A 17,167-nucleotide genomic window follows, 5' to 3' on the forward strand; every position below is an offset into this window, starting at 1 on the left:
GTGGCGCTGCTGAGAAATCGACTGCTTGCTAATCACTGGGATCACTGAAAGGATGGTGGCCACATTTGAGTAACCCGTTATGTATCTAGCCGTGGCTGATGACTGCCTGTCAGACTTGCTTAGAGCGCTGCTCCTCTCTTGCAGCTTTTCGTTCCGAGCTCCCTGAGTTCGTCATGTGCACAGTCCTGTTGAGCTGAAGACAAATTTTTATATTTACTTCTACAAAGTGACATGCAGTGACAGAGCGCAGCTCGCTCGTTCCGTTAGCTGCAGGGCGATGTTTGTATTACTGCAGGGGGCGTCCCCGAAGTTGTATCCTTCACGGGCCTATAGTCAATGACCCCTGTCAGTCTGGATATAGCATGTTGAGATGAATAGACCCGCAGCTTGAGGCTCCAAACCCAGCATTGTGCAGACAGATACGAGATAGATGGTGCATTCGGAAAGACTTCAGACCCTTTTTCTTTTTTTATGTCGCACCCTTGCACTAATGCGAAAGTGCACGGGTGCGACATAATGCGAAAGTGAAAACTAAATTTTGGAAATTTTTTACAATTTATTTTAAAAAAAAATCAGTGACTTATGTATTCAGACCCTTTGCTATGACACTTGACATTGCGCTCTGGGACTTCCCGTTTCTCTGGATCAGCTCTGAGATGTTTCTCCACTTTGAGTCACCTGTGGTAAATTCAGTTCATTGGACATGATTTGCAAAGACACGGCCCTGTCTATAGATCTCACAGCTGACAATCAATATCAGAGCAGAAACCAAGCCATGAGGTGGAAAGAACTGCCTGTAGAGCTCAGAGACAGGATTGTGTGGAGGCACAGGTCTGGAGAAGGGGGCAACAACATTTCTGCTGCACTGAAAGTTCCCAAGACCACAGTGGCCTCCATAACTGTATGTAGGAAGAACAACCAGGACGCTTCCTAGAGCTAGCTGCCCCACCAAACTTAGTATTTGGGGGAGAAGAGCGTTGGTAAGAGAGGAGACAACGATCCTGTGTGCAGATGGGAGAAACTTCCAGAAGGTCGACCATCACTGCAGCCTCCACCAATCTGGGCTTTATGGCAGAGCGGCCGGAAAGAAGCCTCTCCTCAGTAAAAAAAAAACATGAAAGATTCACAGAGTTTGTAAAAAAATAAATAAAAAAACTCTAAAGGACTCTCAGACTGAGAGAAAAAAGATTCTCTGCTCTGATTGAACCAAGATTAAACCTTTTGGCCTCAGTTTCTAAGCAACATGTCTGGAGAAAACCAGGAGTGTCATATCACCTGCCCAATACCATCCCTACAGTGTATCATGGTGGTGACAGCGTCATGGCTGGAGGTAACGAGGTGCCGCTTATCACCTGCCCAATACTATCCTTACAGTAAAGCATGGTTGTGGCAGCATCATGCTATGGGAGACAGGAAGAATGGTCAGGGTGGAGGGGAAGCTGAATGGAACAAAGTACAGAGATTCTTAATGAGAACCTGATCCAGAGCTCTGGACCTCAGACTGGGCCGAAGGTTCACCTTCCAACCAGACAATGACCCTAAGCACACAGCCAAGACAACACGGGAGCGGCTGAGGGACAACTCTGAGAATGTCCATGAGTGGCCCAACCAGAGCCCTGAACCAAATAGAACATGTCTGGCCCCCATCCAACCTGACAGAACTGGAGAGGATCTGCTGAGAAGAATGGCAGAAAAATCCCAAATCCAGGTGTAAACCTTATGGCATCATCTCCAAGAAGATGGGGCTTCTACTAAGTCATGAGTGAAGGATCGGAATACTTACAGACGTGGACAAAATTGTTGGTACCCTTTGGTCAATGAAAGAAAAAGTCACAATGGTCACAGAAATAACTTTAATCTGACAAAAGTAATAATAAATTAAAATTCTATAAATGTTAACCAATGAAAGTCAGACATTGTTTTTCAACCATGCTTCAACAGAATTATGTAAAAAAATAAACTCATGAAACAGGCATGGACAAAAATGATGGTACCCCTAGAAAACACAGAACATAATGTGACCAAAGGGACATGTTAATTCAAGGTGTGTCCACTAATTAGCATCACAGGTGTCTACAACCTTGTAATCAGCCATTGGGCCTATATATAGGGCTCCAGGTAATCACTGTGTTGTTTGGTGATATGGTGTGTACCACACTCGACATGGACCAGAGGAAGCAAAGGAAAGAGCTGTCTCAAGAGATCAGAAAGAAAATTATAGACAAGCATGTTAAAGGTAAAGGCTATAAGACCATCTCCAAGCAACTAGATGTTCCTGTGAGTACAGTTGCACATATTATTCATAAGTTTAAGATCCATGGGACTGTAGCCAACCTCCCTGGACGTGGCCGCAGGAGGAAAATTGATGACAAATCTAAGAGACGGATAATCCGAATGGTAACAAAAGAGCCTAGAAAGACTTCTAAAGAGATTCAAGGTGAACTTCATGCTCAAGGAACATCAGTGTCAGATCGCACCATCCGTCGTTGTTTGAGCCAAAGTGGACTACATGGGAGACGACCAAGGAGGACACCATTGTTGAAAACGAATCATAAAAAAGCAAGACTGGAATATGCCAAACTACATGTTGACAAGCCACAAAGCTTCTGGGAGAATGTCCTGTGGACAGATGAGACAAAAATCGAAGTTTTTGCCAAGGCACATCAGCTGTATGTTCACAGACGAAAAAATGAAGCATATCAAGAAAAGAACACTGTCCCTACTGTGAAACATGGAGGAGGCTCTGTTATGTTCTGGGGCTGCTTTGCTGCGTCTGGCACAGGGTGTCTTGAATCTGTGCAGGGTACAATGAAATCTCAAGACTATCAAGGAATTCTAGAGAGAAATGTACTAGCCAGTGTCAGAAAGCTTGGTCTCAGTCGCAGGTCATGGGTCTTGCAACAGGACAATGACCCAAAACACACCGCTAAAAACACCCAAGAATGGCTAAGAGGAAAAAATTGGACTATTCTAAAGTGGCCTTCTATGAGCCCTGACCTCAATCCTATTGAGCATCTTTGGAAGGAGCTGAAACATGCAGTCTGGAAAAGGCACCCTTCAAACCGGACACAACTGGAGCAGTTTGCTCATGAGGAGTGGGCCAAAATACCTGCTGAGAGGTGCAGATGTCTCATTGACAGTTACAGGAAGCGTTTGATTGCAGTGATTGCCTCAAAAGGTTGCGCAACAAAATATTAAGTTAGGGGTACCATCATTTTTGTCCATGCCTGTTTCATGAGTTTATTTTTTTACATAATTCTGTTGAAGCATGGTTGAAAAACAATGTCTGACTTTCATTGGTTAACATTTATAGAATTTTAATTTATTATTACTTTTGTCAGATTAAAGTTATTTCTGTGACCATTGTGACTTTTTCTTTCATTGACCAAAGGGTACCAACAATTTTGTCCACGTCTGTATGTCCTGTGTAAAGGGGCTGAAGACTTAGTTCCTAAGTAGAGGAGGCGAAGACTTATGTCCTGAGTAAAGGGGCCGAAGACTTGTGTCCCGAGTAAAGGGGTCGAAGACTTGTGTCCCGAGTAAAGGGGCTGAAGACTTATATCCTGAGTAAGGGGGCCATAGACTTTTGTCCTGAGTAAAGGGGCCATAGACTTATGTCCTGAGTAAAAGGGCCGAAGACTTATGTCCTGAGTAAAGGGGCCGAAGACTTGTGTCCCGAGTAAAGGGGCCGAAGACTTGTGTCCCGAGTAAAGGGGCCGAAGACTTGTGTCCCGAGTAAAGGGGCCGAAGACTTGTGTCCCGAGTAAAGGGGCCGAAGACTTGTGTCCCGAGTAAAGGGGCCGAAGACTTGTGTCCCGAGTAAAGGGGTCGAAGACTTGTGTCCCGAGTAAAGGGGCTGAAGACTTATATCCTGAGTAAAGGGGCCATAGACTTATGTCCTGAGTAAAGGGGCCATAGACTTATGTCCTGAGTAAAAGGGCTGAAGACTTGTGTCCCGAGTAAAAGGGCTGAAGACTTGTGTCCCGAGTAAAAGGGCTGAAGACTTGTGTCCCGAGTAAAAGGGCTGAAGACTTGTGTCCCGAGTAAAAGGGCTGAAGACTTGTGTCCCGAGTAAAAGGGCTGAAGACTTGTGTCCCGAGTAAAAGGGCTGAAGACTTGTGTCCCGAGTAAAAGGGCTGAAGACTTGTGTCCCGAGTAAAAGGGCTGAAGACTTGTGTCCCGAGTAAAAGGGCTGAAGACTTGTGTCCCGAGTAAAAGGGCTGAAGACTTGTGTCCCGAGTAAAAGGGCTGAAGACTTGTGTCCCGAGTAAAAGGGCTGAAGACTTGTGTCCCGAGTAAAAGGGCTGAAGACTTGTGTCCATGTGAGATTTAAGTTTATTCTTTTCAGTAAATTAGTAAAGATTTCTCACTTTCTCATTATGGGGAGCTAAGAGGGCGTGAAAACTTTCTGAATGCATTGTGTGTATACATATTAGTCTGTTTATTTTACTGGTTGCAGTCCGGGGTTATCATACAGATGTGGCTGCTGGATGTCACATTATGAGGAGCAGCACGTGGAGCTGTAATCACAACCCTGCAATTATCTCCATTGACGTGCTGCGTTTAATGGTGAGCGATGCTGGTGTCAGGGGCTCTGGCCCTTTGTCCTCATGTGGCAGTGTGGACGGTGCAGCTATTGTGCGGATGAATCATAGACCTGTAATTACCGGCTGTGAATTGTAATGAACATCAGCTTTCTTTTCCCTAATTGACAAAAAAACAGCCCCCCTCCTCCATTATCTGGGGTCTTATGTGCCATAGGGGCCATTGCTACCTCTGCACCGCTCTATAGCTGCACATAGATCTTTTTGGTATTCTTATGCCTTTATCCCTAGGGATCTATCCTCTTTTTGCTTGTTTGACTTTACGATCCACGAGTCGGGCTTTTCAAATTAGAGCCACCCACAATAAAATGTAACGATGCATTTTGCGCCCCAAAACTCGTTGGCCGCCCACTGCAGTGCTGTTTTTGATGGGATAAGCTTTGGATTTCATTTGGACGTCTTGCTGGAGGTTTTCTATTTCTATAACCAGATTAAAGACCTCTTCTTCCCACTGTCGGCTGTAGACTGACTTCTTGTTTTGTGTCTGAACAGCTACATTTCAAAATCAATAAGGTTTGTATCGCCTCTAAGTGGTGCGGACTTGGCGTGTGTTCCCGGGGAGCCGCGGTCCTTATTGCCTGGGGTCTGACTGATTTGTGCGCTGGACATGTGTTTCCCTTAAATAGAAGGCTCGGGTTTGCTTCAGCTGTGGGGACACACTGCTGTTTTGTTCTCTCGAGGCTTTGAAGTGCTTGTTTTCTTAGCATTAGCCCAGAAATGAAATTTCATTTCCTCCTCTGATGCAGGAGACCTCGCTGACCATACAGCGCGACATAGCTGACGTTACCCCCTGCAGCCCTCATGGTTATAATGGGATTACTGCACAGTGGTGCCATTTGTGGTATTACAGAGTATTCGCCTCCATCGGACTGGAGGGCCCATCCTGCTCAGTACAGGACAGCTCTGTGTCCACCTGTAATTCCATCATAGCCTCCACCATTACAAGCGCTGCTAGGAACAAAAGTGGCCCCATGTTGTAGGTGGGTCCAAATTGACATAAGACGGGACAATTGAAGTAAGCAGGGCCAGCAATACCATAGTGCAGCACAAAATACCGCCCCAGCAGAACCAAATATCACATTGCCAAACAAAATACTACTGCCCTCGCCACAGTATTCAGCTGTATCGCCATCCTCTGGACGGTGAGACAGTTGAGTCGTAGTGACGGCTTCAGATGGGATGTCTTCTGCTGGATCCCATGATGGAGACCATGGCCTTGCATGTGATCTGATGGTTCTCGGGTGAGTCATTCCTCCTGTACTGTAGGGCCCTCTTCTTCTAGGGCAGGGAAGGCCAACCTGAGGCTTTCCAGCTGTTGCAAAACTACAACTCCCACCATGCCCTGCTGTAGGCTGATAGCTGTAGTTAGTATGGCCATGCTGGGAGTTGTAGTTTTGCAACAGCTGGAGAGCCTCAGGTTGGCCATCCCTGTCCTGTCTTCTGTTTCCCGGCTGATAGTCATAGATGACAGAGCAGGAGTCACAGTGATTGAAGGCGCTGACGCCGGCAGCAGTGACTAACAAGTGGCCTTTACCTCCCACACAGAGCCGGGAGTGGGTGCTCACCTCTACTGCCCTCATTAATGGCACACCGCACCAAGTATTAACCCCTCGTCTCTAGACAATAGGTGCCTGTCCGTCAGCAGCGACAGCTCATCCTGAACCCCTGGAGACCAAGGTTTTTATAATATCCGGTGACTGACATTCCCCATAGATATTGTAGGTGATAGCGAGCTGTGACCCTCTAGACCCCTGAGGGGCTCCAGTGCAGGATCATTTATGAAGTGAGTAATCCTTCACAAGTCATAATTCTGATTCATTTTAAAGGGATTAAGCAATGATCACTAATATATTCCTTCCCATTATGATGGCATAAAGGAGACCCCCACCATTCCTGAACGTGATCCCATAGAAGTGAATGGAGGCAGCCATGAGGGTGTGGGGACCCTTGTTCTGGAGATCGGTGCTGGTCTCAGGACATGCATCAATCAGACGTCGATGCAAATACCCCTTTAAATCTCGGGTTACTCTAGACTTGTCTGGACCAGTTCTATCTTGTCAGCTCCTTCCCTGATTCCTCAGTCACCTGCCAAAGTCGTCTTCCTCTCGGTGATTGATGCAGATGCATTTTAGGAATACACACGTCACATCTCATCCAATTTCCTCGTCTGATGTTTTTTTAATTGGCGCAGGATCTTATCTTTGTTGGGCTCCACATTAATATTTGCCTCCAGGCTCCCAGTTCATTCCCAGTGGAGAGAACCCTGCATGCACCATTATTAGTGCTGGTTCTGTTAATTGGACTCATCTATGACTAATGACATTGCCACCAGTCAGCTCTGAATGATGAGGATCCTGGAGCTTCTCCAAGAAGGCTGCTCTGACTGAGGAAAACAGCATTTAAAGGGGTCACACATTTCAGCACAAAATGCCTTTTTCACAAAAATTTGTACACCAGAAAACGGGCATTACAGGTTTAGTATATGACCTCTGTGATACCTAGGCAAGCTGAAAATTAAAATTGGGTGGTGGGCATTTTTGCAATTAAAAACGATATTGTGTATACAGCTCCTGTGCAGACCTATGTGATTCTCTGGTTACAGACAGTACAAGAGGAGGCATAGGGAAGAGAGTAACGTGACTGCATGATCAGACTACACAGGGATTGTTTGTAGCCTGTCACCATGGAGACACAGGTCTGCACAGTGGCTTAGATACAAAATGTGATGTGTAGTGGGAGCCATGGTATTCCTGTGTCCCCTGTTCAGAGTGCCGCCATCCACTCCATTCACTGCTGTGGTACCTGGTGTCTTCTCTTTTGTCCGACTCCACTATGCAAATTACCATTTAAGGGGAAACAGTTTAGGTTTGCACACTCCTTCCTTAGATCCGCAGAAGCCGACCAGCCCTGCAGCACATTTCAGTAGGCTGCTATAATCTACCCGGAATCCACACGGACAGCTCATGAAAGTGTTCAGAGGAGGCCCAGATTACTCCCAGGCAACAGGATTCCAGCTAATTAACTATTTCCATAAAATAGCCTCGTAAAGGTTGGAAAAATTACACCACTTAAAATTTGTCTTCTCTCCATCTGCCATGCAGGTGAATGGAATCTACTTTTTCCTGTTATCAGCCATCTCAGGGTTGGCAGCCCCCCATGATCACTACTTTGTCACACATCCCCAGTGCTGAGAGTCATTTACCTACATATGTGTGACCGGTATCAGACGCTCCTCTTATAATGCTCTGGCCTGTTCAGCGGACAACTATCTTTCCTAAACCCCTCATACACATGCAGGCTTGGCTCGGCTGAGCATGCATGTGTCCTGAATGGAGAAAAAGAACCCTATGGTAGAGGCTTTCCTCTCCATGAACAAGAGGATCAGGCATATTGAAATCCAACTGCATGTGTCGGGAGGGCCACATGCATGTTAGATGATCGGCTGGGTCCACTAAAATTGGGGGGTTCGGCTGGCATTTATCTAATGTCTGCAGGCAGCTTAAGGCTCTGTTCACATCTGCATCATAGCTTCCATTTATAAGGGAAACCCTGCATCGTGGATAAAATCAAAGCCCGACAAACCCCATGGACATGGTGACAGCTGCGCTTTGTCAGGTTTTCCAATTCTTAAAATCTTCCTTCAGATGTGTTTTTGGCATCCATACACATATGACATCGGGTGCGATGATTTCTGGCCCTTTTAGCACAAGCAGGGTTAATGCTGGCTGAGCAGCACCATGTTCCAGGATCCAGCCTCAGCTCAGATCCAGCAACAGCTGCCATTAGACAAGTTTCTTGTCATCGTAAGATTTTCAACACAAAACCTACAGCTTCCTGAGGAATCTTCTGTAAAATGATTGGTTTTGGGAGATCTCAGCTCTGAAGACAGCAGAATAGGGAGTGCAGCTCTGGAGTATAATACAGGATGTAACTCAGGATCAGTACAGGATAAGTAATGTATGTACACAGAGACTGCACCAGCAGAATAGTGAGTGCAGCTCTGGAGTATAATACAGGATGTAACTCAGGATCAGCACAGGATAAGTAATGTATGTACACAGTGACAGCACCAGCAGAATAGTGAGTGCAGCTCTGGAGAATCATTCTACAATATACATATTATTAGGGAATAGTCTGTGTTACAGGAGCTGTATGTAGATAGCATGCATGAAGTCTATAGGTTATAGATTGTTACAGGATGCAGCATCAGATGTATAGATGTTAATGCCGATCACTGTTCTGTCTCTGCAGAGGTCCATCCCAAAGCAGGAGGAGGAAGAGGAAAGTCGTCCCCTCGGCTGAAGCATCGTCTAAGCCTCAGACATCTAGGAGTAAGAGACAGCACAAATAAATGGTTTTGCTTCCACCGGGGACTGAGGACGACCTAAAGAAGCAGAACACAAATGACTTCCATCTTACCCAGAGAAGCGCTGCATCTGGAGTCTGGGAGAGGCGCTCTCAGCATTTCCCCCCTGGAATCCCAAAATTCCCATGTTAGAAGCACTATGGCCACCATTATTGAAGATAATTGCCTATTTATGCAGTGATACAGCCTGGAACAGCCATGGACAATTCAAGGAATTATTTACCTGGGAGAAGTAAACCTTCCATAACTCTCCCGGAAGACTAATCTTTCCTCGAAGAACCTGAGGTCACAGGGACAGGAGAAGCTACCAAACCGTATTCCTCTGGGTAGAGGGTCTGGAGGAGCCCCATTGACCCTGTTCTAGCTGCATTACACACCTTTCAATGTGAATGTAAGACTTGAGATGGAAACTTTTGGACTTTTTTTTTTTTTTTTTTTACTTTTTCCTGATTTTTTTTCATCCTTTATTTGCAGCTGCCGTCTCTTACCCCGCCCGCCGTACACAAATCTACTGAAAATTAATATGTTTATTGTTAATGTGTAGTTTTTTGTTTTGTTTTTGTAAATCTTTCTTTTTCTTCATTTATACTTAATATGTTGGTGTTTTTTTTTTATTTTATTTTTTTACTATTAGCCCCTTTAGGGACTAGAACCCTTGTCCTATTCACCCTGATAGAGATCTATCAGGGTGAATAGGAGCTCACACTGTCCCTGCGGCTCTGTGCTTTGTGCACACAGCAGCATGGAGCTTACCATGGCATCCAGGGCTTCAATAGCGTCCTGGCTGCCATGGTAACCGATCGGAGCCCCAGGATTACACTGCTGGTGCTCTGATCGGAGGGGGATAGGGATCCGGTGGCCACTGCCACCAATGTTTTTAATACTGGGATGGGGGTGGGGGGCGCACTGTGCCACCAATGATTAATACTGGGGGGCGCACTGCGCCACCAATGAAGAGAAATCTCATTAATTCATATACAGGAGGCAGGAGCTGCAGAATCACATAGCCGGCTACCGACTTCTATGAGCAGTAGCTGCGATCCGCGGCACCTGAGGGGTTAACTACCGCAGATCGCAGCTACTTGTCATAGAGGTCGGGAGCCGGCTATTTGATTCTGCAGCTCCCGCCTCCTGTATATGAATTAATGAGAGAGTTATCTTCTTTGGTGGCGCAGTGGCCATAGCCCCTCCCCTCTTCTTGTCTTCCTTCCTCTTATTGGCAGCGGCAGCAGCACAGGGGGAGGAGACACTGCTTCCTTCTCCTCTGTGCTGCGGAGGGAACACGGAGAGCGCTGACAGCAGCGCGATCTGTGTTCCCAATACGTTATCGGAATATCGGCAAAATAGATGCCGATACCGATAACGGACAAAATACTGAATATCTGCCGATATTATCAGTAAAACCGATAATCGGTCGATCCCTATTTTCAACGGCATATTTTATCATCATCTCGTCACTGTAACGATTGTTTTTTACTTTTTATACTTCGCTGGTTGCGCTACCAAATTCGTCCTTCAAATCAGGCTGCAGCCGCTGAATAAATGTTTTCTCTTTGCTGCTTTCACCAGACGCACATCCTTCATTTCAGGGATCGCCATGTATATGCAGTGTACCGCCGGCTAAAGATGAAAGGTTTCCGCTTCTCTCTCTTCTCCGCCTTCGTCTTCGCTGCTTCAGTTCCTCTGATGGAGGAAGAAAATACTTGTATTCCCCATGAAATAACAATCCTGCAGCCTCTTTACTTAGAAGTCTCCATCGGGTCATTCCTCTGTTACTCATCCTGGAAATGTATGAATAAATTGACAATTCCCATTGTTAATAGGGCGTGTGCCCTACACAGTTTGACGCTCGCGGCACTAATTGGATTGTATCAGAGGGCATGGGGACAGTCCCCATTGAAATAAAGAATTACATTTCTTTAACCCCTTACACCTCTAACCCCTTAACCACAAGGCCCGTTTTTCACCCTTGTGTTTCTGTAACTTTTTTATATTTCTGTCAATGTTGCTGTAGTTGTAGTTTTTATTGGCACTATTTTGGAGTAAATATAATTTGTGGGCTAATTTGTATAATTTTTTTTTTGTGTGGGGAATTGGAAAAAAGGTCAGCAAATCGGCTAAGGCTACTTTCACACTGGCGTTTTGGCTTTCCGTTTCTGAGATCCGTTCAGGGCTCTCACAAGCGGTTCAAAACGGATCAGTTTTGCCCTAATGCATTCTGAATGGAAAAGGATCCGCTCAGAATGCATCTGTTTGCCTTGTTTTGGTGTCCGTCTGACGAAACTGAGCCAAACAGATCTGTCCTGGCACACAATGTAAGTCAATGGGGACGGATCCGTTTTCTATGAAACATTCTGGCACAATAGAAAACGGATCCGTCCTCCATTGACTTTTAATGGTGTTCAAGACAGATCCGTCTTGGCTATGTTAAAGATAATACAAACGGATCCATTTTGAACGGATCAGTCTGTGCAGATCCATGACGGATCCGCCCCAAACGTTAGTGTAAGGCCTCTTTCACACGGGCGTCATGTTTTAGGGCCGGATAAGTGCGGGTGCGTTGTGGGAAAATGTGCGATTTTTCCGCGCGAGTGCAAAACATTGTAATGCGTTTTGCACACGCGTGAGAAAAATCGGCATGTTTGGTACCCGAACCCGGACTTCTTCACAGAAGTTCAGGTTTGGGTTAGGTGTTGTGTAAATTTTATTATTTTGCCTTATAACATGGTTATAAGGGAAGATAATAGCATTCTTAATACAGAATGCTACGTAAATTAGAGATGGAGGGGTTAAAAAATAATAATAATATTTAAACTCACCTCATCCGCTTGATCGCGCAGCACGGCTTCTCTTCTGTCTTCATCTTTGCTGTGCACAGGAAAAGGACCTTTGATGACGTCACTGCGCTCATCACATGGTCCATCACATGATCTTTTACCATCATGTGACGGACCATGTGATGAGCACATGTCCGTGCACAGGTCCTTTTCCTGTGCACAGCAAAGAAGACGACAGAAGAGATGCCGGCTGCGCGAACGAGTGGATTAAGGTGAGTTAAAATATATATATATATATTTTTAACCCCTCCAGCGCTATTGTACTATGCATTCTGTATTAAGAATGCTATTATTTTCCCTTATAACCATGTTATAAGGAAAAATAATAAAGATCGGGTCCCCATCCCGATGGTCTCCTAGCAACCGTGCGTGAAAATTGCACTGCATCCACACTTGCGATTTTCACGCAGCCCCATTCACTTCCATGGGGCCTGCGTTGCGTGGAAAACGCACAAAGAGGAGCATGCTGCGATTTTCAAGCAACGCACAAGTGATGCGTGAAAATCACCGCTCATGTGCACAGCCCCATAGAAATGAATGGGTCTGGATTCAGCGCGGGTGCAATACGTTCACCTCACGCATTGCACCCGCGTGGAAATCTCGCCCGTGTGAAAGGGGCCTAAAAGTAGCCTAATAAGCTATATTTACTCTACGGGCGTTGTGATTGCGGTGGTAGCGAATAACGATGGCTGTATGAGTCATTAATGTGCAGCCTCCTTCTGCGGTTTTATAGGTTCTCCAATAGCTTTGTACGACTGCATTAAAATCATAACCCCCTATTTGTGGAAGGGGGGTCTAGGATGTGGTTCAGTTTTAGGATTCCTGCTCTGGATTCAAGCCTGTACCTTATGCGGAGGTGCACTTTAAGTTTCGTGCCTGGCTGCTTGTAAATGCCTTTATGGATAAGCAGTCGCCCGTAGATCGGTTTTGCTCCCTGGATTGAGTGGTTGCGCCGCTGAGAAGTTTCATTCCCTGCAGGAATCGATGATGCAACCTGCCCGACTGATGCAGCGCCTCAGGGAAGGCACAGAGCGCTTTATTGGAAGATTAGCCTTCACCCCACATTACTGTCATTTGTCAGCAGCCACAATCGGCATGCCGCTGATCTCCCCTGTGTCTCCGAGCCCAGCTTCTATAGATCTGCTCCACAGGTAATAATTCCTGGGGAATATGTTGTGGTCGCCTCGAGGAGCCGTCTCTGCCACCGAGCTCTCCTTCCTACGCTGCTTCATGTGTCGTACCTACAGCAGTAGCGGGCACTGGTCCCCTCATGTGCACCTGACAAGCGTCTGCATATATTAGGTGCCAGGCAACCCGAATGGCACAACCAACAGATACCAACCGCAGGGCAGGAGCAAGGGACGGGGAGAATCCATCAGCTCCAAGCAGTGGGGGGGTCGTCCAGGCCCCATTCACAAAAAATCTGTTATCTATTGCCAGCTCTCAACCCCTTCCCTTATCTTCAGAGCCAAATGGCCAGTAAATAGCGGCTGTAAAAAAATAGGACATGTCCTATTTTTGGGCATTTTCATGACCCCATTGAAATCAATGTTCTTGTTTATAACGGCCACGTAGACAGGAGTGTAGCCGACTAATGGCCATTAAACACGGCTACCAGGGTCTTTCAGGGGTTAAAATAAATTAAAAAACCACCTCATTCACAGGGGACACCTCAGACCCTCGCTGTTCACTGAACGCAGCAGGACCTCCGCTCCCAGCATCATGACGTCACCTGTGACGGGCCCTTACTGGGGGTTATAGTATATATGTATGGGGGCTAATATCTATTCTAGGCCACAACTTGGGGATATTACAACTACAGGGAGGCACTAAGGGGGCCATTATAGCTACGGGGGGGGGGGCACATGTGCGGCGCTGGGAGGGCCTTTAAACATGGCACCTTCTCGCATGTGCAGTGGATGCCATAGCCGGCGGGTCTCTGCTGTTTCAAACCGCAGAGTCCCGCGGCTCATGCCTGCGACTGGCAATGATGCTGATCGCAGGCATTTAAGCTTTTAGATGCCGGGGCCAAGCGCGACCACAGCATCTAAATGGTCAAAAACCTGGAAGCGCATGCTGTCTAAAAACTGATCTACGTTTTGTGGTGACAGGTCCCCTTTAAAAACCCAAATGAATGATCATTTAATGGCCGTTCTTTTTCAGTTTCATGTGGTCATAGCCTTAGGCCTCATGCACACGACCGTTCTGTTTTTTGTGGTCCGCAAACCGCGAATCCACAAAAAAACGGAAGCCAATTGTAGCTTATTGTAGACATGCCTATTCTTGTCCGCAAAACGGACAAGAATAGGACATGCTGTATTTTTTTTTTGCGGGTCCTCAGAACGGAGCAACGGATGCGGATAACACACGGAGTGCTGTCTGCATCTTTTGCGGCCCCATTGAAGTGAATGGGTCCGCACCAGAGCCGCAAAAACTGCGGCTTGGATGTGAACCCGAAAAACGGTCGTGTGCATGAGGCCGTATTCTGTGAGTCAGTATGATTACAGCCACCAAATAAAAAGAAATCTTTGAAACATTTTTTTCTTTGCACTGCCGTATACTGACTTCCTTAACTTTTTTATTTTTCTATCTACAAACTTGTATAACGGCTCATTTTTTTGCAGGTCAATCTGTAGTTTTTATTGATGTCATTTAGGGGTTTTGTCCTACATTTTGACATATACGTTTGGAGGTAAAAAAGGATAAAAAGCAGAGTTCACTACACTTTTCCATCCTGCAGAGTATGAAGGCTTTCTAGATAGACAGATAGGAGATGGATAGTAGAGAGAGAGAGAGAGATAATAGATAGAGAGAGAGAGCGAGAGAGAGATAGATAATAGATAGAGAGAGCGAGAGAGAGATAGATAATAGATAGAGAGAGAGAGAGATGGATTAATAGATAGGAGATAGATAGTAGAGAGAGAGAGAGAGATAATAGATAGAGAGAGAGAGCGAGAGAGATAGATAATAGATAGAGAGAGAGAGCGAGAGAGAGATAGATAATAGATAGAGAGAGAGAGAGATGGATTAATAGATAGGAGATAGATAGTAGAGAGAGAGAGATAGATAATAGATAGAGAGAGAGAGAGATGGATTAATAGATAGGAGATAGATAGAGAGAGGTCGGAGATAGATAGGCGATAGATAGAGATAGGTCGGAGATAGATAATAGATAGATAGATATGAGACAGATGATAAACTTTTCTGCAACAAAATGTTAATTTGTTTTTCAAATGGAAATAAAACAGCTTTCCGACCTCCACAAGATGAGGTTTGTTCAGCGGCTGCAGTGATGGGGATTTTGTCCTGTCTGCGGCATTTGCTCTTTTCGGCACTTTAGCGTTTTCCTCGTAATAACGGCCGCTGCGATTGTGATATTGTTCTGTAGTCTCGGAACTCTCCGGAACAATATGTCAAAGCCTCGTTCCTGATGTGTTCACCGATTCCTGTATCGAGGCTTCATGGACTGAAAGTTTTGGTTTAGTGTCCCCACAACAACACTTTGTGACCTGACTTTTTGCACACAAAGATCCCGCACCCATCACCGCCAGCCCTATGACGTCCTTACATTACAGGGGGTCGTTATGTGCCTACCCCCCCCCCCCCCCTCCCCGCTGGTTATCCATCGATGTGGGTGGGGTGGAATAATTGCCAACTCGTGATCGTTCTTTCATGGACAGTTAATTTTAGGGAACCTGTCACCTGGATTTTGGGTATAGAGCTGAGGACATGGGTTGCTAGATCGCCGCTAGCACATCCGCAATATCCAATCCCCATAGCTCTGTGTGCTTTTATTGTGTAAATAAAACGATTTGATACATATGCAAATTAACCTGAGATGAGTCAGAGCTTAAAAATATGACTCTTCTCTGGTCACACAAGTGAGATATGACTCTTTTATGTTAATTTGCATATGTATCAAATCAGTTTTTTTACACAATAAAAGCACACAGAGCTACGGGGACTGGGTATTGCAGATGTGTTAGCGGCCATCTAGCAACCCATGTCCTCAGCTCTATACCCAAAATCCTGGTGACAGGTTCCCTTTAAGGCTCCGTTCACACACTGCAACTCCACAAAACATGGATACTGGCCGTGTGCACGCCACATCACGATGCGGAACCATTGACTTTAATGGGTCTGCAGTCCGCAAAATGTCGCAAAAATGGGAGATGTCTTATCTTTTGCGTTGCAGCCACATGATCAACATGGTTTGTGGTCCCCGAAATGGACGCGGTTCATGTGAATGGACCCTAACAGTGCTGAGTTTTTGCCAAGCCCATCGTCTTGCAGAGATTATGATAGAAGCGCGGTTCTGCTGTAAATCTGCCTCCGTATTTATGTGTCTGGCGGATAGTGTCACCTGCGGCCCGTACAGTGCGTGACAGAGCAGCTCGTAAATGCAGGTCTCGCGCTGAGAGTTAACACACTCCGACAGAAGACTGCGGCGTCTTACGAAAACCCTGTAAATCTCCTTGTCGCCTGCTATGTCTTAGCATTGCTCACCTTCTTTGCATCAATTTAACCCTTTCACCACCCTTGATGGGAAGTAGAAAATTGGGCCTAAGCTCATTCCCAGTTGGTAACGACTTTTAAATGTCAGTAGGGAAAGAGCGATCACTATGAGATCCGCTGTCATGGTGGTGTCCATAGCAGCGGGGATTCCTAGTGATGTCATCGTGGGGGTTCCTACACACCCTGTGTCTGTTTTATAGGATGATGAGGGTTGTGTGCTCGGCAGAGCATATCGTGTGAGTAAAGAGAATGCAGTCCATTCCACTGAGGCTCTTTAGACGTATCTGGACATTGAAGAATATGGCTGCTTTCTTTCCTAAACAGCGCCACGCCTGTGCACAGGTTGTGTGTGGTATTGCAGCTAAGTCTTATCCATATGAAGTCCAGGCATCTTGAGCACGAGTTACTTTCCTCTCCGGCATCAGAGGAATGTCTGTACCGGGTCACATTACACAATTTAAATTTTGCAACCTTTATATTTTCTGTTCCTTATTTTTTTATTAGTCGGAACAAAATAAAAAAAAAATCACAACTTTCTCCTGAAGTGACCCGTTCGCCAGCAGAATTACTGGGGGTCATTTAGGAAGGGATGGTGAAACTGGGTGAGAGGGTAAAAGAACGGAATAGTAACCGCAGGAGCCGCAGCGCGTCAGACGCAGCAGAAGAATATAACGGGACGTTAATCATCCGTTGGGTTTCCTGCGGAGCAGACGCATTTCATGCTCTTTGTGTCATCTTTATTGGTGAAAGACTCAAGAGGAAGCCTGACATAGATCAATGGGCTTCACGTAGGGAGCAGTGGTGTGCGCGCAGAGGGGAAGCAGGCACGGGTCCCAGCTGTTAAC

The 17,167-nt window shown here is 46.0% G+C and overlaps 1 protein-coding gene across 1 annotated transcript in view; it reads left to right on the plus strand.

Annotated features, from left to right (window-relative positions):
* The window catches only part of RAD18 (RAD18 E3 ubiquitin protein ligase), a 241,939-nt gene extending 232,485 nt beyond the window's left edge, over positions 1-9,454 (plus strand). The window contains exon 13 of the mRNA XM_044301938.1: positions 8,856-9,454. Coding sequence (XP_044157873.1) covers positions 8,856-8,955 — 100 coding nt within the window. The 3' untranslated portion in view covers positions 8,956-9,454. The remainder of the gene's footprint in view (positions 1-8,855) is intronic.
* The last annotated feature ends 7,713 nt before the right edge of the window (positions 9,455-17,167 follow it).

Source organism: Bufo gargarizans, chromosome 7 (genome assembly GCF_014858855.1).
Source record: "Bufo gargarizans isolate SCDJY-AF-19 chromosome 7, ASM1485885v1, whole genome shotgun sequence".
Classification (NCBI taxonomy): Eukaryota; Metazoa; Chordata; class Amphibia; order Anura; family Bufonidae; genus Bufo; species Bufo gargarizans.